Source organism: Tachypleus tridentatus, chromosome 6, assembly GCF_004210375.1.
Source record: "Tachypleus tridentatus isolate NWPU-2018 chromosome 6, ASM421037v1, whole genome shotgun sequence".
Taxonomy (NCBI): Eukaryota; Metazoa; Arthropoda; class Merostomata; order Xiphosura; family Limulidae; genus Tachypleus; species Tachypleus tridentatus.
In genome coordinates, this window is record NC_134830.1 from 128,304,275 (window position 1) to 128,331,230 (window position 26,956).

Below are 26,956 nucleotides of genomic sequence, written 5' to 3' on the forward strand. Positions count from 1 at the left end.
TAACTGAATTGTTTTGGTTTCTTTGTAATTTTGTAAAAGATACATCAAAACTATCTGTGCTAACTGTCCTCAGTTTAGTAGCAATAGATTGCAGGGAAGGAAACTAGTCCATACCACCCATTGCCAACTCTTGCACTGCTCATTTACCAATTGATAATGGGATTGTCTGTCAGATTATAATATCCCCATGATTGAAATGGTGAGCACTTTTCAGTGATGACAATTCAAACCACTGGTTTGAAAGTTGAGTGCCATAACCACCAGGCTCAGTTTAATTAGCACACACAGATAATCAATTATATCAATTGAGGTAATTACCAAACTCCATTGATAATATTATTAGTGACTTATTTTAAATACTGAATATATGACAACATATACTTTATTAAGTTAACACAAAAAGTAAATATAAAATATTTTGCCTAAAGACTAATATTTCTTACCATTTTAAAAAACTAAATACTGTACCATAACTCTGACTTCAGGGATTTCACAAAGAGTAGGTGTAAAATCTCTAAATACTAATTTTCTCTTGTTTTACATAACATATACCGTTAAACAATTTTTTTCTTTTGTTTGCACAGGGAAGCACACTATGCACTTAATATTTTAAAATACAAAAATAATAAAACTACACAAAAATGTGTTATTGTGAACATTTTGTACCACATACCAATGTTTTAACAGAACTGTTTTTTGCTTGTTTTAAAGCAGTCACACTGAGCTAAGTGCAATGTCCACTGCAGGATATCAAACCCAAGGTTTTAGCATTGTAAGTCCACAAACTTACCCCTGTCTCACTGGAGAACTAACAGAAATTATCTGTCAGCAAAAATATATATATAGTAAAAACTTTTTTGAAATTTGAATTATTGTTTTCTATCTTAATATTTACTGTTGAACAATAATATCACTGAAGTTAAAATAGAAATACTTGCAACACTGAATGATAATGGACTGTCTGAGGTAACAACCAATTAAATGTATATAACATAGAAACCTTATTAATAACTCTAGTTAATAAATAATGTTAGATATGTCTCTTACAAAAGATACAGGTTATAACAACCTGAACCTAAAAATTTTATTGAAAGCTTTTCTACCATGTCTAGATTCCCAGAGACCAATCAGTTCTGCCTATGTAGAAAGTAGTTTGGTTGAATTGTTTTGATTTTATTGTAACAAAATTACAAATAAAAAAGTCTTTTGACAAACAATTTACTGACTATAATAAAATCAAAGTATAAACAAAACAATCTGGTAGGTACACCTGCTTTTACAGTGCACAGTAAAGCATGTATTTATAGTAGTATATACAAGAAGTACAGTTAAACCATCTTTTTCTGAACACCTTATTCATACAAGACACTACAATGTTTCACAAATGCATACAATATTTTATCAGTTTTCTTTATTGGTTATAATGCCAATGCGATTGTGCATCAGGTATATTAAACAAGAATTTATCTTATAAAACCCTGCAACAATGTATGTCTTGAAAACTAGATGTGACATGCAGAAAAAAAAGAAATTTGCTTCAAACTTTTCTTATACACGAAAAAGTTTAGGAATTTTTTCCAAGAAACAAAACCTCTATTAACTAGTGTAATACACATATGAAACTCAATCACAATTTACACTGCTGTCTTTCATGTAAACTTAAAAGTAATGTATCTCCAAAACATGATTTTTAAACTCAATTCAATGTGTGGTAAATGTAACAAACAGATAAAATTATGACAGAGAGAAAATAAATTAGGCCAAACTGATGATGCTAATGGAACCAGTAACTGCACTGGATTCTCCTCTAATCTTTGCTAGATGTGTGTGCGCACGTGTGCATGTATAAACACCATCAGCATCACTAAGATTTTCATTCTGACAAACATATACAATTAATTAAAAGTTTAACATACATAACACTTTCAACAACATCATTGGAAAAGTTTTCACTCACACGTACACATGTAACTGATAACTACCAGGCATAAGAGAAGAGCTGAGTACATTATGTTAGCTCTTAGTCTGTTATCAACAAACATGGCTACTTGAAATGCTTAACTAGAATACAGAAAAGACATATGTAGGATTTAATATAACTAACAAATAGGGCAATACTAGCTTAACTGTTGTTCTAACAGTTAAATGAACTCACAAGTGCATTATAATCTAACTCAGGAAACTCGCATAAAAATCTCACAAATGTATTATATTCTATCATATAAAAAACATTTAGAATACCTCATAATGTGTGAAAGGAATTGTATGAACTTATATAAAAGATAAGCCTAATTTTTTATAACTAAAATACCACTGTATAACCTTGTGATCTTTAAGTTAACAACTCCCACCCAATTTAATGTGTTTCACCATGAACTACACTTGTTCGTGATAACAACATACACATAACAGACTACAGATATCTTTATGTTATCAAAATTAGGTTGGCAAAGTACTGAATTAGGATTGGTTAATAAAGAGTTAAACAAAGCTACAAATAATGTTTAAATGACACAATTTTTTAATTTTATTTGAAATTCAAGTTATAACTGGTTTTTAACATACCCAAAAGAAAGTATACATTACCCATTAATACAGTATACTTCAGATAGCATTTAGAACTGTTTAATTTCATTAACAAAATTAATTATTGGAAATAAACACTGACTTATTATTTTAATAAAAAATTCATTAGCTATTTTGATGTATACTTTTGTTAAAGCTTTGCTACTTGTTTGTATTAGGTTTGAATCACATTCAATGTTTGACTAATAAATTTTTTTATGACAAATCTATGGCTGTAAACTAAAAGTAGGCAGGGTGAGCACTGCTTGTACAAAAGTTATTATTTCAAATACTGAAGTTAATAGAAAAGTCAACCATAGTTTGAATTTATAAACTAATACAAAATTGAAAATAGTAAATATTACTACAATTTTATTAGTGTAATGATCTACAGAATTGCAATAAGAGTAAAATATAATGTTCATGTGAAACACATTATCATCATACAAGTCAGATATTAATAAAATAACCATCATAATGTTCCATAGTTTGCTGTTAGCAATATCATAATAGACCAACTAATGAAATTATTTTAACCTACATGTAATAGTTAGAAAGCTAGAGAAATTATAGATATTATATTTGTTGTGCATATTAATATTGTGTTCTAAACTTAATATCCATATGAGAAATAAAAATAAGTAAAGAACTACCAGTCCCATCAAAAAATAGGGTGGACTTTTGTGGAGACTAAGAGCAAAACAGTAACATGAGGCACGTGTAAGTACTAAATTTCATGTTCATATACACATTTTTTTAGTTAATAATTAGAAATGTATTAGATTAGATAAGAGAAATTAAATGAAAAACTGAATAATACCAATGATTATGATAAAATATCCACATTCCATGCGACTGTGTGAAATGTGATAGTAATTTGGCTGTTAATTTGATCCATTGTTTACACAGAGCTGTCACTGTGCTAAATTGGTTTCACCACATGATAAGTGCAGTTGCAAAGCAATAGGTCTGAATGACTGGAAGATTTAAAAAGTATTAGCTTTAGCTGTAAGAAAGAATAGTGCGAGTTACTGTCGGTCCCAATATGTTCCTGAAAAAGAATATTCCACCTTTTGAAAGTGCTCTCACTATAAGGTTTTTTTATTATTTTGTATCAAGACTTTTTAAACCTACATGTTTTACTTAGATCATGAATGTTACAATATGCAGCCATTCTACATAGAAGAAAAAGGGTATCTGAGATTTATTTCATATTTTTCACCTTTTCATTTTATTCTAAACTGCTGATTTCACTGTAGTTAGTGTTAGGGTAGAGAAAATAACAGATCAAATATAGTTTCACTGAAAAAAATTGTTTATATTCATTTGTAAGTTTTTACAAGCTTTGAAAATCAAATACTTAATTGTAAGGTGAAACAAAGTATTTTGTTCTAAGCATGAGAATCACATTGTATTAAGACTAGTTAAAATGATTGGTAAATACACAAACAATACTTAATTTAAAATTCTGATGTATTTGTAATTTTTACTAAAGGTTCACAAATTTTATAAAGTGCATGTAGTAAAATCAAAATTAAGTAAATATGGCTAGTATACCTTCACAGTAATTATTTATTATAATTATAATTATTAACATTATATATGAATTAACTTCACTATCATTCACTCGCAAGATGTGATAAACCAGTAGGCTACTCTTCTTGTTAGAAACATAGTTCTGATGAAGATGATGTCTCAAATTTTGTAATGTAAAAATAGGCACTGGAAAAAGTCCTTTTATAGGTCTTTGCTAATAATATCAAAACACAAACAAGTACAAAACTGTCAAGCTCTATCTGAGAGAAATAAGCTGCATGTAACTAAACAAATAAACAAAAAACCTCAAAAAGGTTTTTTTTGTAAATTTCAGATGACACAACTCATAAATATATCACAAACTAAACAAAACTTAATTGATAAGAAGCTATAAGTAGCTATAATGCAAAGAAATACATACAATGAGCTGAAATTTTGATTAAAGATGATATAGCAATTAATAATAAATACAAATGCTCTGAAATGACAGTCTTAATCTCTTCTGACTTCTGTGAATTTACATAAAATGAGTCAGAAAGAACTCTGCAAAAATGTGAAAATCAGTTGGAACAACCAGGTAAGATGTTTCTGAATGGCCTAGATAATAATACTGTCACCATGAGATGACTTTTGTCAATTGAATTATGTTGTTAAATGAATGATAAACACAAATTAACTGGTTATGTTTTAATTTTCACGTACTGATATAAGCTGGCACAAAATGTTTCTTTACTTCCAAATGCCTGAAGTAATCTCACTTCAGGCATTTCTTAAACTAATCCCCTTTACTGACAGTTGCCAAAACTGTTTAATCAGCTTGTTCTATGATAAATTATACCACTTGTAACAATGAAAACAACACAAGTTAAAATTAGGACTTTTACAAGAAAATTAACTGAGCATGTAATGAAGGAAAAAAATACTGAAGATTTTTTACAAAATGCAAATTAAATTTTGTTAATTCATTGTAGTTTCATTATTTATAATTTTCAAAGATACATAAACTGTATTTTGTAACTTGGAATAATTAAATGAAAATTTTTATAGCAGCTATATTTTAATTTGTGGCATAATTCAAAATGACATTAAATACTAAAGTTACTCAGTCATAGCATCACATCTGCTAGTTTCTTTCTCAACACTGACATTGCAGTGACTAGAACTTTTTGTTTAATTCATTATGTAATGAACGTAGAGGAATGTTTAGAAGAAAAAAAATAAAATAAAATAAATCCTCATCTGAAGTTACTGATGCTATTTGACAATATCACTAGAAATGAAAATATGTGCTGAACTCACCTCTGAATTTTTCACCAATTCTCTGTAGGCTTCAAAACACTTCTCATATTTCTCTAAACGGTATAGCTTTATAAAATAAAATAAATCCTATATAATCAACTTAATTTAAGAAAAGTATTTAACAGCCAGTCACAATAACATTTTGTATAACCAAAACAAATCATATAATGGGCATTTAAGATTAGCAATTACCATACTTTCATGAATTATTAATTTATAATTATTACAGGTTTGCCATATAATAATCAGTAGAAAGTTATATAACTGTTTAATTCAAATTACTTTATAACAATTATATATAGAAAAATTTAAACCCTTCAACAACTGAAATATGAAAGAGCATTAACAGATCAAAATAATGTTTATATTACTCTAGTTTCTGATTATTGTTTAATACAAGTTTTCTCAAAGAAACAGAAAAGCTTTACTAACCTCTCTCAAATTAGCCATTAGTGTTTCTAAGTTTACTTACTTTATCAATTTTTTTTATACCCATATTCATAAAATGTTTAAGTTTTGATTGGTACTTTTCCACTTTTATATAAGCATGAATGGTGAATAACATTTTATTATAAAACAATTTATATTTACTGTGATATAACAAGCTTTCCTTGAAAATCACAACCATTCAAGTATGGAATCCTCCACTCCAACTCAGAAGTAACTGACCATTACTACTTACATCACAACTCCCCTCCAAAATACTTAGGATTTTCTACATCTATATGACATATAGGCTACCTCACTGATTATGTTTCATGTACAACAATTAACTATTATAACAAAATGCAGTTAAGAATTATATATCACAGCTTGAAGATAGTTGTGAACTTTAATTTAGGATCTGTGAAAGGTAAGGCATTTATTTCCATGCAAAGAATGCTTCCTGATTACAGTGCTGAACAGACTGAGCATTATTATTACCATTTCTACTTGTTATGCCAAATATTTCATGTCAAACTACAAATCTCCAAGGTCTAAATCTAGATAAAGTCAATAAATCAAATGTGTGTTGTCATATTTTTTGCTGCACTGTCATCACCTCGAAGGTTATAAATCAGTTAATAGCAAGACAAATTAAAAAGTAACTAGCCAGTTACAAACATCTAATAATGCAGAACTGCAATGGTTTCATTGCTTTGAAATATTTAACATGTTTTACAATAATTCCTGTATGCTGAATAAAAAAAATATATATATTTTTCATCACAACATAGAAGTTTCTCACAAAACATATGTATTTTTACAAAATTGAATCATTTTCATTACAATCAGATCACAGTTTGTTATGCTTAAAATGTTGACAACTACTAACTACAAATTGTTGTATATCGAACATGACATGGGAATTTTATTCATCATTTTGGAACCCACGAGAAACACAAAGCTTGTATATAAATGGTAACAGGCTGCATGATGTGTCATTTCTGGATAGTATTTGTTTGTGCATGCACTTTGAAATTTTTTTCTTTTTAATATTAATTATTCATTGCTATTTTAATATGAGGTTTTTCTAAATAACCCAAAAATAGTCTGTTACAAAGGAAAAACATCACAGAATTTGCAAAAAAAATCACATAACATTCTCATAAAATTCTGACAAAACTCAGAATCTTAAACCAAAAAATTATCAATAGAAGAAAGACATTTCTGTTATCCAACAATGCCGAAAGGAAAAACTATTCCCTAATTTTGTGAAGATAAAAGTACAGAAGAATTTTAATCAATGTACAAACATTATCTATAACTTGCAGAAAAAACTGAGCTATGCTAAACTCCAAATACAAAGAACTAAACAACTTGCAGAAACAAAAAATGAATCTAGACCACCAACTGGCCTGTTGCATTCACCCAGACATTTATGGACTCGTACATCAGTCAAATCATCAGTAAGAACAACAACGATATGAATATCCACCACAACAATAAACTAGATAAACTAAAGTGAAAACAAAAAAAATGACAATGCCATGAACCATCAACCAACCTCATAATTAACAGATCCAACAAAAATTAAGCAATAAAGAGATACATCTGCTCAACAAAGGACTCAACTTTGCAGTAACACCAACAAATATTCCATTCATCAAAATGAAAGCCTGTCTGAAAGACTTAGCCAGAAGACTAGTGATCCATTCTACACAAACCAAAAACCCCAACAAAACAACCACCAGAAAGAAAACAACTTTGACAACAATTTCATCGACAACTAACAACTTTTTTCCCATGTCAAACTGAAAACATCTATTTCCTCAAACTCCTCAAAACAGTATCTTAAAGAACTTTTTCAATGAACTCTCATGCAACACAATCAACACAATTTCACAGAAAATAAAGCTAAAAAACAAGATATTAATTCTACAAACACCCTAAAACAAGATAACATCAAAATTCTAAAACCAGATAATGGCAATGCCACAGTTATAATGAAAACAAATGGGTACATTCAAAAAATGAGTAAAATCTTATCACATACAAACAAATTTAAACCTATGCACATAAAACCCAACTAAACAAATACTACTACAAATGAAAAAAAAAACAATCTCAGAAAACCTTTATTCTTACCTACACAAGACTGACTCACTCACACCACAAATATATGGCACCCCCAAACCTTGCAAACCTGATTCTCCACTACAACCCATAATGTCAACCTTTGAATTATTCAACTACAACCTTAATAAATACATAGCATGGGCATTTTCTAAACATGCAACATCAGTTGGGTCCTTTCTCAGACTCTTTTAACTTTAAATCTATTTTTGATCAACTAAATCATAAAGCTTTAATGACCAGTTGTGATGTAATCTCCCTCTTCACAGAAGTCCCAACCACTAAAGCCTGCAAGATAGCTTTAAAACTTTATATTAAAGATCCCAACCCAGTAATGTACATTCCCAGCAACCAATTAGCAACCCTTATAGAATTCACTACCACCAAAACTAACTTAACATTCAATAACCAATGGCTGATGAATGGGTAATCCCATGTTACCAGTTATAGCCAATATTTTCAAGAAAGAGACTGAATCTCAAGCAATCAATTCAGCCTTACACTCACCACTACACTGGTACAATTGCTAGATTCACATCCACAAAACACACAGTTTTTTTCAACCACATTAACTCCATAAACCCCAACATTAGTTCACCTGTGAACATAAGAAAACTAACCAAATAGAATTTCTCAGCCTCAAGATCACAAGAACCTATACACAATTCAAAACAGAAATCCACAGACAAAATCACCCATATTGGATCATACATTCCCTGGGGCTCAGCACGTGAAACAAAACAAAAACTCAACATATTAAGGAACCAAATAAACACACCCATAAAACTATGCTCACATGATAAAATTAATGATGAAATCAACAAAATAAAACTTTTCATCAGTATCAACAAATTTCCTTCAAAAACCATTGAAACAAACTATATATATACACACCTAGATCAACAGACAATCAACAACAAACAAACAATGATAAATCCCAAGATACAACAAACTACAAAACCTTACACTGCTGTATACCATATGTTCCTGATATCTGATATCAGTGAAATAATATCCAATATTTGAAAAAACTTAAAACATGACATTCCAGTAAACACCAAATTTATTTAAAAACCAGATACAAAACTAAAGTCCATACTGTGTAAAAACTACATTGACAAGCACCAACAACTACCACAACTTCTGCATTGGAGAAACAAGCAGAAAAATGGAAACCAGGCTCAAAAAACAAAAAAAAAAACACTTTCACACAATCTTGAACACTGCAAATCAAATAAACACAACATAACCATAGAAAACACCTGAATACTAAGTAGGGAAACAAATATAGACAAAATCAAAATCAAATAAGCCCTACTTATACAACAACTCAAACCAAAATTGAACCAAAATAAAGGAACACCTTCATACCTATACTAACTAATAACCTAACATCTAACTACAACACCCCCTACAATCCCTTACCCATTTACACTCTCATATGTGCCCCGCAATGGTCAATTGCAAACTCTCTTTGTTTGCCTGAAGAGGACCTAAGAAGGTAGAAACATTGTTCTGTGCTTTATTTTAATATTTTATTACCCACACCAGGCATCTTGAAAATGCATATTACACATATTTTGAGATAAAACTTGGGAACCAAAACAAATCCTAGGCTCTAATTAAAGAATGCACCATATGTGTAAAAGAGTTGAGACAATGGACTGAAGGTAAGAAAAAGAATTTGCCTATTAGAATTCCAACAATCTGGTATGAGCCTAGAAACCACAGAGGTGAATGCTATTTTTGCTCTTGTAATGTGCAGGGCTACAGCACTCGAAATAGGAAATAAATTTCTTATCCAAATCTTCAATCTGCTACAAGACCTGTTTGTACCTGAACCTAATGTACCTGTACCTACTCCGCCAGAGACGTTTGATGCAGTTTCATCTGATTCTGAACCTGATTTCAATACAAACAATGATAGTTTCCAACCTGAAACATATGGTGAACCATAACTTTTCACAAAAAGTTGGATTATCTTTAAAGAGATTATTGGCAAATTATTAGGAAACAACAGGGACCCAAATTATGAAGTACTGAAAATAATATGTTTGATAAATTCAAAGAGTTGGCTTGTAATATGAGCTTGAAAGTTCATTTCTTAAACTCACATGTTAAAAATTTTCCTGCAAATTTCAGTACTGTAAACAAAGAACAAGAGGAAAGAGTTCATTCATACATCAGGGAAATGGTATCAGGGCAGGTGAAACATCAGCATGATGGCTGATTAATGCTGGACATTGAAACCAGATGCTCCAGGTAAAAGGAAGAAAGACCACAACACACACAATTGAAAGTAAGAGATGTAGGTTTCAGAATCAAGATGAATGATTTTACATATTCTTTTGACATCAGTGTTATTCCCTTTCCTTCAGTTTGATTGTATTTTTGTTCACATTGTGGTAAATATTCATTGTGGTAAATGATCTAATAATCTGATCTAAGTAAACATTTTCTTTCTTGATACTTGGTGAAAAAATTCTTACATGACAGAAAAAATTAGTATTTTTGAAATCCCTGTAGCTAAATTACGGTAAATCCATTATTAAAACCAAAACAACTTTTACAAAGCTTAAATTTACAGGCTTGTGTAAGTGGCTAATTTTTATATCAGCACATTCTAATGTTTATCCTCAGCTCCACAAGCAGTGATAAAATAGCATGCCTTAATGTTGACATTGCATTCTATCAAAACATGCTAAGAAATATTAGATGGATTCCCAGTTTTACTTGAGTATATTGTATTTTAAAAGTAACCAACAAGAAGTCTTCACATTTCTTTGTGTAGCAATGACACAAATTCATAATAATAACAGTTAACTCTTAATCATATCCTGAAAACATTCACCTCATTCTTAAAAGCTTAAATACAAATTTAATCTGAAATTCCTGTAAGGAGATTGATAATCGTATTAAAATACAAACATATCCCAAATACAACAGTGGTTCTCATAAATAATGTTTTTTGTAGAGCAGGTTATGGGTTTAGTGATTTTTGAAGTGCATTTGGTTGTCTTTATTAGCAAATCTGTCCATTTCAAGCTGTGTTCTTGGAATTTACAGAAGCAATGTTCTTTTCAATTTTGTTTATTGTAGACTTGCTAAAGTATTGTGTGATTTTTGTAAGTGTAATAGAGGTGGAATAAAGAATTTTCTTCCACTGCAAACAGAATAGTTTGTTATTGGCTACCATGGCAGGTTCAAACTAAGGAATTTAGGTGTATTTTGATTCTATAAATGCTGTTCTAGCACACTGACATAGTTCATGTATGTCAATCTTTTCTCATTAAGTTTTCTGAGTAGCTTGAGAGATTTGTTAAGAGCTTGGATCATAATGCACTTGAAGAGATGTGTTGGAGTGTATATTTATTTCAAGAAGGTTACAGGGTTTTGCTTTGTGCCAGGGTAAAGGTTCAGCGTATGTTAGGATTAGAAAGTTTTCATGATTAGGGCTTTGTGAAAGGTTGTTGGATAAAGGGTGATGTTTACTTTTAAACGTTGTTGGAAGTTCAATGTATGGAAGAGAAAAAGACTCAGAACTTGTGGAGCTTGGTAGGCCTTCAGAATAAGAGATTACTAGATGATTACTAGGAATAAACATAGAAGCTTTAAAATCTCCATAACTACTGGGTTTGTAAGTCTAGAAGTGTGACTTAAAGCAGTATCGAAATTTGTGTCTGGGGCATAATTCTTGGGTTGTGTGTCAGATTTAGTTTCTAAAAACAGGAGTGTAAGCCATAGTTTCTGCATAAGTATGATGTTTAAAAACATAGGCACATTTAGTTCCAGGAGAAGCAGTGATAGAAGTGGGATGTGGAAGTCTATTGGTTGATCAAGATTGGATTGTTTGCAGGTGAAAAAAAAAATACTTAATGATAAAATATCTCAAGCTATAGGATAAGAAAAAGGGTGAATCATCTTTTGCTAAAACATTTATCCTGTTCTCTTGTTTCAAATTGTTGTTGTAAAGAAAGTATAAGCGTGAGTTACGTTGGCAGGAGTCATGTGCGGATGCATTACATTTGTCAATTTTCTGGTTTAAAGAATCAACAGTAGAGGTCTATTTTCTTAGGGGTAAATCAGTATGTCTATTGATGCCATGGTAGATGACACTAGAGAAACAAACACAAAGGTCAATATGGTGAGTCAAAATATGAAGTAGTAAGGTTTATAGGTCATTAAAACAGTCATAACTCATCATTAAGATTCCAAGTCATTTTAGATCATTAGTTCCAACATGAAGAATGTTATCTTGCCAGTTGTAGCAGTAAATTTAGGATGTATAAAAGGTCAAGTAAGATGGCTCCAGTAATTTATTTAATTAAAATATGTTGGTTGTTAATGTATTAAATGTACTAATGGAGAAATATAATAACAGAATCTCCAAAAATGGCAATGTAAGATAAAAGAAGCAGTAGTTTGTCTTTAGTAAATAGGTTTCATTGTCCATGAATAGAATATAAATTCTGGTTAAGAAGTCAGCATACAGGATCACACACAAAAGTTGCAGTGATTGTTACGGGACACCCCAAATTTCAAGTGCTTTTAAATAGTTCACTATTTTTCAGGAGAATAATTTATTCTCCTGAACTATTAAATCTATGCATACTGTACAAACTAAACCTGACACCAACAACTTAAAGTTATGGTTGGCAAGCTCTTGAGACTAACTCATTTTGAACATCCAGTTTACATGACTTCAACAACCGTGCCTATACAGTTCATCACATTAATTAACCATTACCCTTTATTTTCCTGAAGTTTTGGGTCTTGTTTCAAAAACTTTGTAACTTTTGTGTGTGATCCTGGGTATTGACTTCTTAACCTGAATCAAATACAGCAGTATATTACAGTATTCCTTAAGAATATCAAACTGAAAAAAATTAGGTGTTTTGTATACTATCTTAAAAGGATTTTAAATATGCAAATCAATGAGTTATTTGACAACCACATATATATAAACACATGGTGGAGCTGCTTGTATTAGAACTACCTTTGGGCATTATTTGCTACTTCATAGATAGTGTTCATGCAACAGAAAACTAATCTCTTTTGGAAAAGATATGTAACAGCCTTTTTTGTAACTGAATAGTCAACATTCTGATCATAAATGCAGGTTCAGATAGAATAATAAAATCTCTAAAACAGGGATATCTCTTGCACTTAGCACTATGAATACAGATTGGGTGAAATCCACCCAGCTTCTAACCTTGAGAGACTTAATAATACTACAAATGTTGTTAACTTGTGCGTATCTCCAACATTTTTTGCAGAGTACTGATGAACATTATAATGCTTAAATACACAAAATACCAGGTTTTTAAATTAAGTATTATGATTTTTTAATCAATAATTTTATTGTAAAACTTTTTTCTTTCATAATGTTAACTACCCAACATACAAAGTAATTTTGATTTTAAAATTAAAAATGTCTTTGAAAGTTCTCAAGTTTTATTTCTATAATTTCTATACTCTTCTAAAGAGCCATCAGTCATTTTTTGAATAAAACTAAGTTTTATCAACCTTAAACCTATATGGCATTAATCAATTTGACACACCTCGTATCTGTCACAGAAAATTAAGAAATAAATTTAAATTACTCCTTTTGTTCTATAATGACTGCAAATTGTAACAGGAAACCACAAGTATTTATTAGAAATAGTTTAATTCTCATAACATTATCATCTATTCATATTTACTAATTTCATTTGTTTTACTGGCCTCTGAACCACATCTGACTAGAAATACCCCAACAGGAATAAAATATTACATGCAGAACATGTTACCATATCGAATGGCATAATGCAAAAGCTGCTCAGTTGTATACCCTATGAAGATTTTTATTCTTTAGCTTGTAAGTTTCTATTTTTATGATTTTAGTTACTCTTATAATAATAAATAAAGAAAAATTAAAATAACTTTGTAACTAAACATCAAACACTCTTTTCATTAAAACTTTATATCTTATCCATTATTTCCTCTACTGTAGAACTATACTTAATCATCCAGATTGTATAACAAAAATAAAAGTTTCAGTGTGGAAAATAAATTATATGACATTATTTTACTGACTGCAAAGCTTCAAAGAGTTTGTACTTTTCAAATTTTCACACTTATTTTGTATAGTAATTTTATTGTTTGGAGCTGATTTAGAAACAAGACAAAACAAACTGAATAGTACTGTCTGCTCTATATCACTGTGGAACACCAAGATCCACAGTAAATCTTTTTGAGAGTTTCTTCTAATCTTTTCATTCCCATTTCCTTTGTCTATCTATCATTAGTAGCTAAAATAGAAACTTACCAAATATAAAGCAATCAGTTGCTGCTCCTTACTTAGTTTGACACTATCAATACCAAATACCCTCATGCTGCACAATTCCCAGGATTTTCCTTGCTTTGAAAACACAGTGGGGTAGGATTTATCAACTTGTTGACAGTATAATGGTTACAATGAAAATTGTCTAAATCAATGCAAGACATTTATGTTATGATTTTGTAGAAATTCCGAGTTAAAGTTGATAAGTGGATGTATCTTACAGAAACTATCTGAATCCCAGTTCTGAGAGCACTGGTGTAGAATCTGTTGGGTTTTTTACAGTAGAATGGTAACAAAAAAACAACAAAAAACTACCTAACGTACATTTTAAAAGTAAGAAAAATATTTATGAGATGACTCTATACAAAGTCATATCTGATCCAATAAACCTGTCAAGTATTCAGATGCTGATTTTATTCCTGGGTGGTCAGGATTTAGAGTGGTTTAGGTGTTAATGTAAGTGTTTATGAACATCCTGTTTCCTGTATTACATGCTTATACAGTAACCAGTATATTCCAGTAATATAGATATGGCTAATTTTGATTGGGTTAACATTTTTGGCATAGCCTTCTTGATTGTAACTTTAGAAACACATTATTATCTGCAAATAACTAATCATCATTTATAACATATATAGGATCCCTTATCAATAGTTGTTGTCTATAGTTACTGACCACTGTTAACTGTTTCTGTGTGTGTGTGTTTTCTTATAGGAAATCCACATCTGGTTATCTGATGAGTCCACAGAGGGGAATCGAAGCCCTGATTTTAGCATTGTAAATCCATAGACTTACCACCACACCAACAGTGAAGAGTTGTTTCTGTACTTTAGTGTTGCATATACTGTTTTATAAACCTATGATACATATCACAGAATGTATTATTACATATAATTCTTTTTTGTTCTTTTTAAGTAAGCTGCTGTTCCTAAATTTTCTTTGCTACATCCTCCATTAACGTTTATAAACTATAGCCTATTGGTACATAAAAATTGTAATATACATACATATAATTTCTGTTCAATAGTTATATTACAGTATTTAGTTATCAAAATCTAGTGTAGTTATTTCTGTATTTCAGCATAACACATACAGCTGGTGAAACCTGTCATATGCATAAGAGAACGTAAGGAAAAAGTACGTTTCACAAAATACATGCAACAGAGACATGTAATGAAATAAAAAAGAACAAATGTAATGATATACAAGTTGCAACATGTGTAATAATATGCAATAGAAAATGTCAAATAAAGCCTTGTATTTTTTCTTGTAAAAAATGTGAACTTGAGGAATTTGAACTCAAAGAAAAAATAAACAAACTGAGAAAGGTCTTAAGACTAGAAAAAAATTAGCACTTTCTAAATAATTAATTTTCTTCTAATAAAGGAAGCCTGTCAGATGCATCTAAAGATGAAAAAGTTAATTCTTCTCTTGTTATGCCTCTGATAAATTTTCATAGAAATCAATAGCTAAAAATACTGAAACAACTTTTGTTCATGCTGTCCTGTGGACAAATCAGGATGAAGCTGGTGATAGATCTTAGGAAAAAAGGAGGGGCAGAGCCTACTGAAGCTGTTCTTTCCAAGCTGGAAAGGCCTCTCTCCTGTAGCAAAACATTCAAAGTTGAACCTGTTTCCCAACAGGTTGCCTCTACTTAAGATTCAGTTGATATTTAAACATTTTTGTATGATAGAAATGTTAAAATTTATCATCCATGAGATAAATATGCATGCTACTCAGAATAAAACAGTCGTTTAAAAAACTGTGAAATGTATTAACATTAATACTGAAAACATTTTAGCCTACTCTAGTCTCACTATAACTGTAGGCCTTAATGACTACTGGTCTTCCCTATTCTTTTTTCATAATCCTGGGTTTACTGATATTTTTTCTATGGACAGATATTTTTGCTGTTCATTAATAATTATATTTCAATAACAATACTAATGTTCTACCTCAAACTGCTGCTAACTATAATACTCTTTTCAAAATAAGACCTATCACAGATATTCTTCTAAAATCCTTTGTTTCCACTATTCCCCTAACAGAAAACTATCTGTATGTGAGTAAATGTTAAGCACAAAATGTAGAATTGGTTTCCTGCAGTACAGAACCAAGAAACCTAAAAAAGTGGGTTATCAAGCTGTGGATTCTGGTAAAAAACTGTTAATGAATACAACCGTATATTTATAATCTTCACAGGTAGAGAGATGCAAATGCCAGCAAGAAATCTTGCTGACAATGTTGTGATGGAACTGACAGACAAACACGACAGATTAGAACACTGGGTTTTCGTGAACAATTTTTACACTTCCATCATTTATTTGACAAATTAGTGTCTGTTGGAACCTATGCTTGTGGGACATGCAGGAAAGGCAGATTTTACTTCCCACAGGAACAGGTGGCTAAAAACTTGTGCAAAAGTACTTTTTTTCTTCACGTGAAGCTATGAAAGCAGTAAGATTGACAAACAAACAAGGCGTTTGTCCTTTCAACTTTAGTACTATGACAAATACGAAGAGGCACTGAGGTTGCAAGTCCTCAACCGATTGTGAACTACAAATGTACAGGTGAAGTGGACCTGAATGACCAACACATACTCTACTATTCTACTGGATGAGGGATGATAACATGGTATAAAAAGTGTTCTGATTTTTGTAATTAGCAAACGTAAGTACTTACTCTACAAAATGTAAACCAACTAACTAACATTGCCCCAAAAGGACATCAGAATGGATCTGGTCACTTTAGCTTGTTCAGCCTCTACTTCAAAGCAGACCAGTTCCTTCTGGTATGCCACTTTCAAGGAATGTTCAAGACTCTTCAACTCAGAGATTAACTGTTTGAAAGCATTACCAAACAGATGTTGGGAAAGGCAAAAAAAAGAAAAGAAAAAAAGATGCAGACTGTCTTACAAACAATTAGAAACAAATAAAATGTAAGCTCTATAATGAGTTTCTTTGTATCAAACACTTTGGACAATATCACACTACTGCTGTTCTTAAAGAAGTTAAAAGTGTCTACAATTTTCTTTTCCTCCATTTATAATTTTATTTTTGATTTTTATTGAAGAAATATTTTTGTAGAAGCCTTTACTGATCTATACACTCTTGTATGTATGTTAATAACATTCTTTTGGTGCGTTCTTTGAGTTTGTACAACTTTTACTTATATAGTTTGTATATATAGTGTTTTCCACACAGGTTATTACTTTTTATTTGAAAGTAAACTAATATATTTTAATACTTCATTTTTTCTTATTGTTAATATTGGTTTTGTATTGAAACATTTTAACAGAAATTTTCCTTGATCTGTACACTTTTATATAAAGATGTTCCTTTTCACGTGTTACCATCAGTTTACCATTGACAAATTATGTAAAAATATTTCTAAATTACCAAGTTTTTAATTTTGTGTAATTTGTTCTTATTTTACTCTAATGTAAATGAGTAGAAAAATAATTACAATAACATACTGGCTACCACACATTACATGTGCATGTATGTATTTTCAAATAAATACTTAAATGACAGTTATACTTCTTGAGAACAAAAATAACAGATCTGAAAATCAAAGATCTCTACTACTTATGATGCTGGAAGTTATTTGTTTTGCATTTATAAGCCATACTTCCTAAGGCTCATCCAAATTCACATTTTATTTGTTTATTTTGAGTTAAGCACAAAGCTACAGAATGGGCTATCTGTGGTCTGCCCACCACAGGTATCGAAACCTGGTTTCTAGTGGAAAAAAAAGTCTGTAGACATGCCAATATGCCACTGGGAGACAAAATTCACAAGTGAATACAAAAAATTATAAATTACTATACTTGTACCCAAAAACTCCACTGTAACTTATTAGGCTTCCCAATTACATTGCATTTGGGTAGGGAAAAAAATTTTTATTAAAAAAATAGCCTTTATTGTAATTCTCAAACTCTCCAATAATACAAGAGCCTTTTTCTCACAAGTAACTTGGAAGGAGTCACAGAACTATGTAGAATAAACATATAGCTTTTGATTGGTTATAAAGTTATTAGTCTATAAAAGTAGGTGTAGGTAAACAAGTCTTCTCAAATGGCAAATTGGTGAGCAGAGCCAATATGGCAGATATGCTAAATATCATGATATTCCAGCAAATATAAAAAGTAGAAGGTTCTTGTTTTATATTCAAGCTTTCCGAAATCAGAAATTTGAGTTTATAGTCTATAAAAAACTATAGCATTGTACAGTGAGCATCACAAAAAGTAATCTGGCCAAACCCAGAAAATGATAAACCACATGACACACAAAAACTGATACTTAACTAACATATAAATAAACTAACATATAATACTAAAAGTTTAATTATAACCTACAATTTGATGCCAAATGTGTTGAGATAATGTCTATAAATTAACAGCTAAATAAAATGTCAACTGTAAGTCTACAAACATGATGATATATGCCCTCTAAACCCTACCCATCTCAACAGGGTTAACTCTTTCAACCTGGGTATCTTAGCTATGCATGACAAACTTCCAAGTGTCTACATTCAAAATTTTATCGAGCTACTTTCTTTGTTATATGAATTATATCAAAATCATAGCTAAGAATCTATCATTTTAATAGTATTTAAAGTTACTAATTCTATATAGCAATATTTAAAAAGATGAATTTTCCCCTTATATAACATGTGACATTTTCTCTAGGCATAATGTTCTCTATTTTTCCCACCACTCTTTGAAAGAGTATGAAATTATACACATTTCTCACTAGAGAATCACTATTGCTCAGACATACCATAATTTTTATAGAATTCAATTCTGCTTGGTTATAGAGTTATCAATAAAAAATCAATCCCTTCCTTGCGAGCCAACCTGTGGCATCCTCTCTTTTAGGATAAGTACACAGTTTTCTCATACATATTACATATAACCAATAGAAAGCCAAAGATTTCACCTATCAAAAAATTTATTTGCATAATGCTGTTTTATGAACAACTAAAAGTCAATTTCATTCAGAGTACAAGCAATGTTCCATTGAAAACCTTACTGGTTAGCTTTGATGAATTTGTAATGGCTCTGCATCAGAAAAATTGTGAGAGGTAGAGAAAATTGCCTACTATTTGCATGTTGTTTGCCTATGTTCTTGGATACATTATTTAATTAAATAAAGTTTATTTGGTGCATTACTACCATTAGTATAAAAAAAAAGTAGGCTTTATGCCTACTGACAGCAAGTAAAAACAATACTAGGTAAGTATTTTACTTCTTTTGTCAATTTTATGCTTAATCATTGTAAAAGTAATTAAATTGATAAAAGTAAAAACAATACCAGGTAAGTATTTTACCTCTTTTATCAATTTTACTCTTAATCATTGTAAAAGAAATTAAATTGATCTTTTTAGGTTAGCTAAGATTAGATTAGGTAAAATAAATAATAATACTATAACAAAAATGTTCCATGAAACACAAGGCTTGCATGGAAACAGAACACGGGTGATGTTATTTGATTGTGTAATGTAAAATGCATGTTCCGTTAGTGATTCAGAACTTAAAATGGCATGGATAGTAATTTGCTAGTTACTTAAGATAGATGAATGTAATTTCATTTTACAATTTGAAGTCTTTCTAAAAAGAAAAAAAAATTGTAATTAATTTTTTTTTTCTGGTGGTTACAAAGCCAGTCAAATTGACTGATTCCATAAAGAGATAGGGTAGAGAAAATGACAGATAAAATATAAAATATTTCTAAAAAACACATTTGAAATATATTGAAAAGGTTTTAGTGATTAGATGAAAACTTGGATTTTGATATGAGAAAAAGTATTTTAACCTTAACATAAAATTACTTTGCCCAGGAGCTATTCAACACAAATGCCCATTATATTCATGGACAAATCTTTATTTTACTTTATTAAAAATAAGAATTTTTGTAAGTGAAAGACTTGTAATGTTAATGAAAAAACTGCCAAATTTTGTGAAGACATAAACACTATATTGAAAGTTAAAGTATTAAATCCATATAAAAGATCAAGTCAAACTGACAGAGCCCATGTTGTGAGAGTTAATGAAAATGGAGAACAAAAATATACATCAACACGGAGTACTAAGACCATTCACAAATATATCTGGAAAAGGTCATACTCCAGTTGTGTTGAACAAATTGTAGATCTTGTAACAAGTAAGAATATGTGATCAAGAATCTCACAATGTGCCCCAAAAAGTAGTATGCAATACAGCTAGAAAGAATCTCCATCTAAAAAACAGACAAACATTACATGTGCATACATTATTTCCACAACATATCTGCTAAATTACTGCATACCTTAAGCAGCTGAGGTGAGACACACACTTTCCATTTTCCATACAAAGACATACTACTCAAGTTGTCAAATACAGCACATATGGATACCTATTGAATAGATTTGTTGAAATGGGTGCCAGTGGGCTGTTGTACACATAGACTCGATGATTTAAGGAAAGTATACTGGGAATAGGGGTCTGTTATGAACACACACCTTATTACAGAACCTTTCAACTCTTTTTTTTTTTTTAACTACTTGACTCAATGGATTACATCAATCGCGTGACCCAAAAAGGACCATTTGTTTCCACACTACAACTTATCACATTTTTGTTTCTAAAAAAATATCAGTTTTTTAGTGTATTTAGGTGTTTTGAAGACAAAAAAAAATCAGTATTTTTACTAAATTTTTGTCCATGACCACATTTGTGCTTTTATTTGTTATATTCTCTAAAGTAACCTTAGACAGGGTTTCTCAAATTGACTGATTTCATAATCATTATTGTATCATACATATAAACACAAGAAAAATTTTATTACACAATGTGCAACCTCCAACTTCATGAAATTTTTAACCTGTATGCATTTAGATTTGCAATTGGGTTATAATTTTTCCATTTCACCTCTGCTTCCTGTCATGGAGAACTTTATTTTTCTACATTCAAATGTACAGAAAAAATTGGGCAGCTGAATTTGCTACATATAGTGGAGCAAAATAAAGACAAAGTGGTAACATGCAGATTCAACATTCATGAAGTATTTGGCATGTTTTTGTCTTTGGACAAGAGAAAAAAAGAATTACAAAGATTACTATACAAGGCTGCAAATTGCTCATAACCACTATACACTGTCATCCCCACCAACTGCTGGCACCCTAAGTGAGCACTAGTACTAAGGGTAATCATCTGCACACCATAAAATTTTAAAGGTTGGAAAAATGTAAAGTGAGTATCACTGTTCTATCTTTTATAGTATTACTCATAAAGTTAGTTTCCAGGTACTTATACTGAGAGTTTTTACTTGTAATTATTTTTCTATTAACAGTTGAAATAGAAACCTTCCAATCATAAAGCAATCAATCATTGCTCCTGCCATTAGGTTGTTTATATGACACCATAATAGACACCACCAGTAGTAAAATAGTGTGGTGCAGTACAATTACCAGAACTTTCCCACACAGCTTATTTTACTCCCAGCTCTGAAAATACAGTGAAAGAGGATCTACTAACTTGTTTACAATACATTGCTTGCAACAAGAATTGTCTAAATAAATAAAAGTGCAAGAAAATGTCTATGATATGACTCTATACAAAGTTCAGGCCAATTCAATAAAGTTGGTGGATATGTGGATCTTAATTACATCCCCCAAGGGAGATAGAAAATTAACTGTATAGGTGTAAAAAGTGAACAAGTGCTTATAAAACATGTATGTATTATTACTATTTATTCATAAATACTAAAGTTTTAGTTTAAATAAAAAGTATGTAGAAAAATAATTTAAAGTAAAGTAAGTTATTTGAGAAGTGATTGTTCTGGCAAGTTATCTTACATAACTGTCAAAGAGTGTTCTAAAGAAATCAAGTCCTCCTGTGTAGATTTTGATGAAAAGAAGACAATTATTTAAAGCTCTGGATACATCTGTGGTAACCCACAAGGTAACATAAGTGAACTTATCACTGATTATATTGTCATAACAAAGTATAGAAGACTGATTCAACTTGTTTATTTGGTTCTAAAGTAGCTCAACCAGCCTGTGTGGACTCTTGATGAAAAGATACAATTACTTTAAGCTCTGGATACAACTTTGTTGATTAACTATATAACAAAAAATTGTATACAAGTTTTGTGGGTTTTTAATTTATTATTGCAAAACACTTGGATTATGTGTTGTCCATTTATTGTTCAAATTTATCACCAACATCTTACAAACATCCACTGTAAACAATCCTGTCCACACATTCACTTATAAAATCCTAACACCTGATTTTCTACCTAATCTACATGGAAGTTTAAAAAAAATCTCATTTCTGTTCTGAGCAATGACTTACTCAACAGACTTCAACAAGTCAAATTATTGTCAGTTTTAGGGGAAACATATACAGTATTTCACTCCCCCACAATTTAATACAGCCATTATAACCATTACTTGCTTTACCTGATTAAAGCAGTATTTTTTTTTTACATTTCTATTTTGAAAAGAAGACATTTCAAGCTAGCATAATTCATCAGACTATAAAATTTAAAAAGTTTATCAGATCACACAGTCATGAATTGTAATAAAGCAGGATGGAGGTTATGCTCCATCCAAAAAATTTCATTGATGAAAAAGTTATATAAGGACTAGTGCAGCTTCATACAAGACTGGACTGGATGAGGACTCATAAAATTCTTTATCAGTAGAATACCTCCTGAAAAATTATTAACTTTATAAAGAGGAGAGTTAAGCAGTAAGTGGAAAAAACAACATACTCAGGTGTAGTCGCAGCTAGTAACACAATAAATAATCAGGGTCATGTCACAATACATTGTAAGCTGCACAAGTTGATGAAGAGTGCTAGCTCAAAACATCTCCAATTCAAAACAAAAATATAAAAGATATTGGTGATTGTTTAACCTTTTCTTTAATTTTGATATCTTTTTCACCTATGAGGTTAAATGTACATTTATTTTTGATTGTTTAACATAGCAAGTAATGTTTATCCCACACAAACAATATAATTTATAAATTACAGTAGGCAGGTTTTAAAGAAATTAGGAAATTGCAGATATATTTGGTTCTTTCCCTTTGCGAGATCATTCTTAAAGTCCTAACATTTATAATTCTACGTGAAAAACATTCATCTGAAAAGAGTGTTATCATTTTTACACTACCTCCAATTCCTTGGTGTTTAACTGATTCAAACATTTATCGATACAACCTGTTACCAACACTAATAATATTATGAACCATTAACCTCTCAGCTCTCCACCTTCTATATAATAAAGTAACTTGTCATTCACTTTGTCCTGATAAGTCATTTATGACATATAAGGTAATAATTTGTTAAAAGATTTCTTGAATTTTAATTTTTACATTTATTTTTTATCAGAAAACGATTCTATGTTGAACTGCAGTGCTAAAAGAGAGGACTGACTAGGATTTTAGAAATAAAGATACAGCTTTTGTTATCAAGATCACTGAATGACGCATAAATAAAGCCTAACCTTTAGTTTGCCTTTTTACAAATTATGGCTAAAAAAAGAAAAAAAATCCAAGATCATTCTTTTCAACAGAACTGGCATAAAAATAAGGCAGAATATTTACTTAATGTTTGAAAACTATCTGTTACTTCCACAATGCATGGTTTCACCTTTTGCACTTTCAAACAGTAATTACCATCAATAAGACTCAAGATGACAGACTGCATCTTGCTAATCTTATGCTCATTCTTCACAGATTTTTAGAATTTAATGTTATTTACAAATAACAACATCAACCTGAATGGATACATTGCTTAAACAAACTTAGGAAAGTACTGGGTCTTCAACAGACCCTTGAGCCCTTCCTCTCAATACGTATAATCAGTTTAAGAACTTATTATTGACCAACATCTCTATTCCATTTTTTAAAACATTTCTTCATTTCTGTATGGTTTCAGGTTAGTTAACAATTACTAGTAAAATACTTTATCAGATACTTTCCTAAAATCCTGCCAAATGATATTTTATCTTCCACACTTTTCAATCAATTTTCAATCATTTTTAAAGTTAGTCACAGCAGGAATTATTACTCTTAAAATCATACTGATAATCCTGAAACAATTTTGAACTTGAAAATACTTTTTCCATGATTTTTTTCTGAAACTTAATGTTAAGTTGACTGGTCAACAGTTAATAACACCAGATTTCATCCCTTTATCATATTAATAAATATTAACACTTTAAATTTTTAGAATTAAAATGATGCATACTTATCCCTGAAATATGAAAATTATTTTTCTGTGTATTACTTGCATGCTGTTAATAAGTATATAAATAAAAATATTGAATAGCCTTAATGTAATGTAACACATTCATCAACTTACAGTTATTAATTCTCTCAACTTCTATGTGATTTACTGTGCTTACATCATGATAACATACACAAGTTTCACTTTGTAGTTGCAGTCTTGATGGAAAACATATTTCCCGGTTATGAGAGTAGGTACGAATGTATTTCAGAGGTAAATACCTGTTTCAAATTCATTTTAAGCCCAAAAATGTAAAATTAAAAATTGACAAATTCATCTATTAAAAATACCAGAAACTCACACTAAGATGGAAAATGAAACTGGAGAGTTTGACTACTGGGACTCCAGATTATGGTTCTTAGGCAAGAAGACAACAACTGAAATTATAACCTACAAAGATTAAGAGATAAGAGAACTAAGGTAGTTTCAATAGACTGGATTCAAGGGAGAATAAATGCAGTCTCACACAAAACTGGGTTGGATAAGAGCTCATAAAATGTACATTTTTTAACAGGGTACCTCTTTAGCATCATCATCTTTTAAATAACATAAAAAAATAAAGAGTCAGGGAGTAAGTGGAACCATCTAACACACAGATGCAGTCATAGATGGTGACAGTAGGTAGTCAGGATGGAAGATCACAATACATTGTTCTGTACTTACAGTGGAAGATTCTTAGAGGATTAGAGCAGTAAAAGCTAATGAGTGAAAATGCCTAAAACACCCCTACATCCATATCTAAAGGGTTGCAAAGTAATAAACTGACTTAATTAGCATGCTTTCAAAAATAATAAAAACTCCAAGGAGACATTTAAATGGTCCCAACAACTATGAAACAGTCTAATGGAAACACTAATAGCTTAGGACAATAAGAAATAAAATAGGAAAGTGTTCCCAATCCATGTTGTAACTGTAAGATATCAAATGGAAAACATCTACCTTGTCTACAATGCCACTACTGCATTCAGGATGCATTTGTAGAGAGGCAACAGATATCCAACTGCCAGATTGAAATCATATTCTCCTACAGCAAGCACAGAGAGAAAAAATGCCACCTGGAAGAAATGCAAAGGTATACAGAAGATGCAAGGATTGCAACTGTTCTTTCTAACACAGAAAACCATGGTTCTTTTCATTACTTATTTAATAATGGATCCGTAACTCCAAACACATGTAGCTGTAAAAGAAAAAAAATATGATATTAGTGCTAAATTCATTTCATCTACTATAATTTTCATCAAGCATGAAAAAACATGGGTGGATAAAAATGGAATCCTGAAGCTATGTAAGTAAAATTTTAAAAACTTAAACACATTTATCCACATGCCAACCTGCAGAAAAAAACCTCTAAAGTGTGAAGAGACTGATTTGTCAAAACATTGCCAAATAACAGATTTAGCAAGACTCAACCAACATTTTTATTTTTAAGACATGCAGGAATATATCAGTAAACAAATAAAGCCAATCTGTAAAGTAGCCAAAACAAGATCCAAAGAGCATGATTCATTATAAAGTAAAAACAGATCTCTGAAAAACTCCAAATGTGCAAAGTTGAAATGAATAAAGAACTTTTAGATGACATCAAAAATGTTCTTCTAATTGAGAACCAGGACTAGGTAAATAATACAAGTGAAAAACAGCAGTTAGCTCATCTCACAGCTCAAGCTTTATGCATAAAAATGCAATCGGTGTAAGAAGTATAACGCAAAATACAATACACAAAAAGTAAAATGATAAACTGAAAGTTTATCAAGGAAAAACTGAAAGATCTTCCAAATCCATGAGATGAGCAAACGGTTCAAAATAAACTCCAAAATCCTGGATAAAGGAATAATCTGGAATACAAGAAAGTCAGTGAGTAGATTGAAAAGACCAACCTAACCTATATCAGTGTTTGGCCACTCAAAACAGTTGAAAAAGAAATATTTGGCATCAACTGAGAATTAAATGAAGAAAGTAATACAAAATAATGAATAATACTCACTGGTCTTCTCTAAGACTGAGTAATTAGATGAATAAGGAGAAAAAACAGCTAATACAGAGATACCAACTATTTCAAATGACTGAGTGTAATGATTGTAGACAGAGCCCTTTATCATTTGCGGCTACTAGGCCTGACCAATGTCTCTAAGCTGTTTATTATTATTATAACTATTATTATTTATTACTGCTATAGATTGCTCATTTATGACTGTGTTTTGTGTATTTAATAAATAAATTTAAAAAAATTATTTTGAAATTCTTTTTCATATTCTGAATTCTTACTCATAAATGTCGTTATTTGCATCGTTTTTGTCTTCGCCTCAGCCTTTTGTTAGTGAGATGCCGATTTAGTATGTCTGGAACAATCATTTATCCTGCCATGTGCCACAGAAAAATCGATGTGACAAACTGTACAAAAC

General features: G+C 30.5%; 1 protein-coding gene across 1 annotated transcript in view; it reads right to left on the reverse strand.

Moving 5' to 3' along the window:
• The window catches only part of LOC143253631 (signal recognition particle subunit SRP72-like), a 93,075-nt gene that overhangs the window by 51,814 nt on the left and 14,305 nt on the right, over positions 1–26,956 (reverse strand). The window contains 1 exon segment of the mRNA XM_076507788.1: positions 5,401–5,466. Within this exon segment, the coding sequence (XP_076363903.1) occupies positions 5,401–5,466 (66 nt within the window).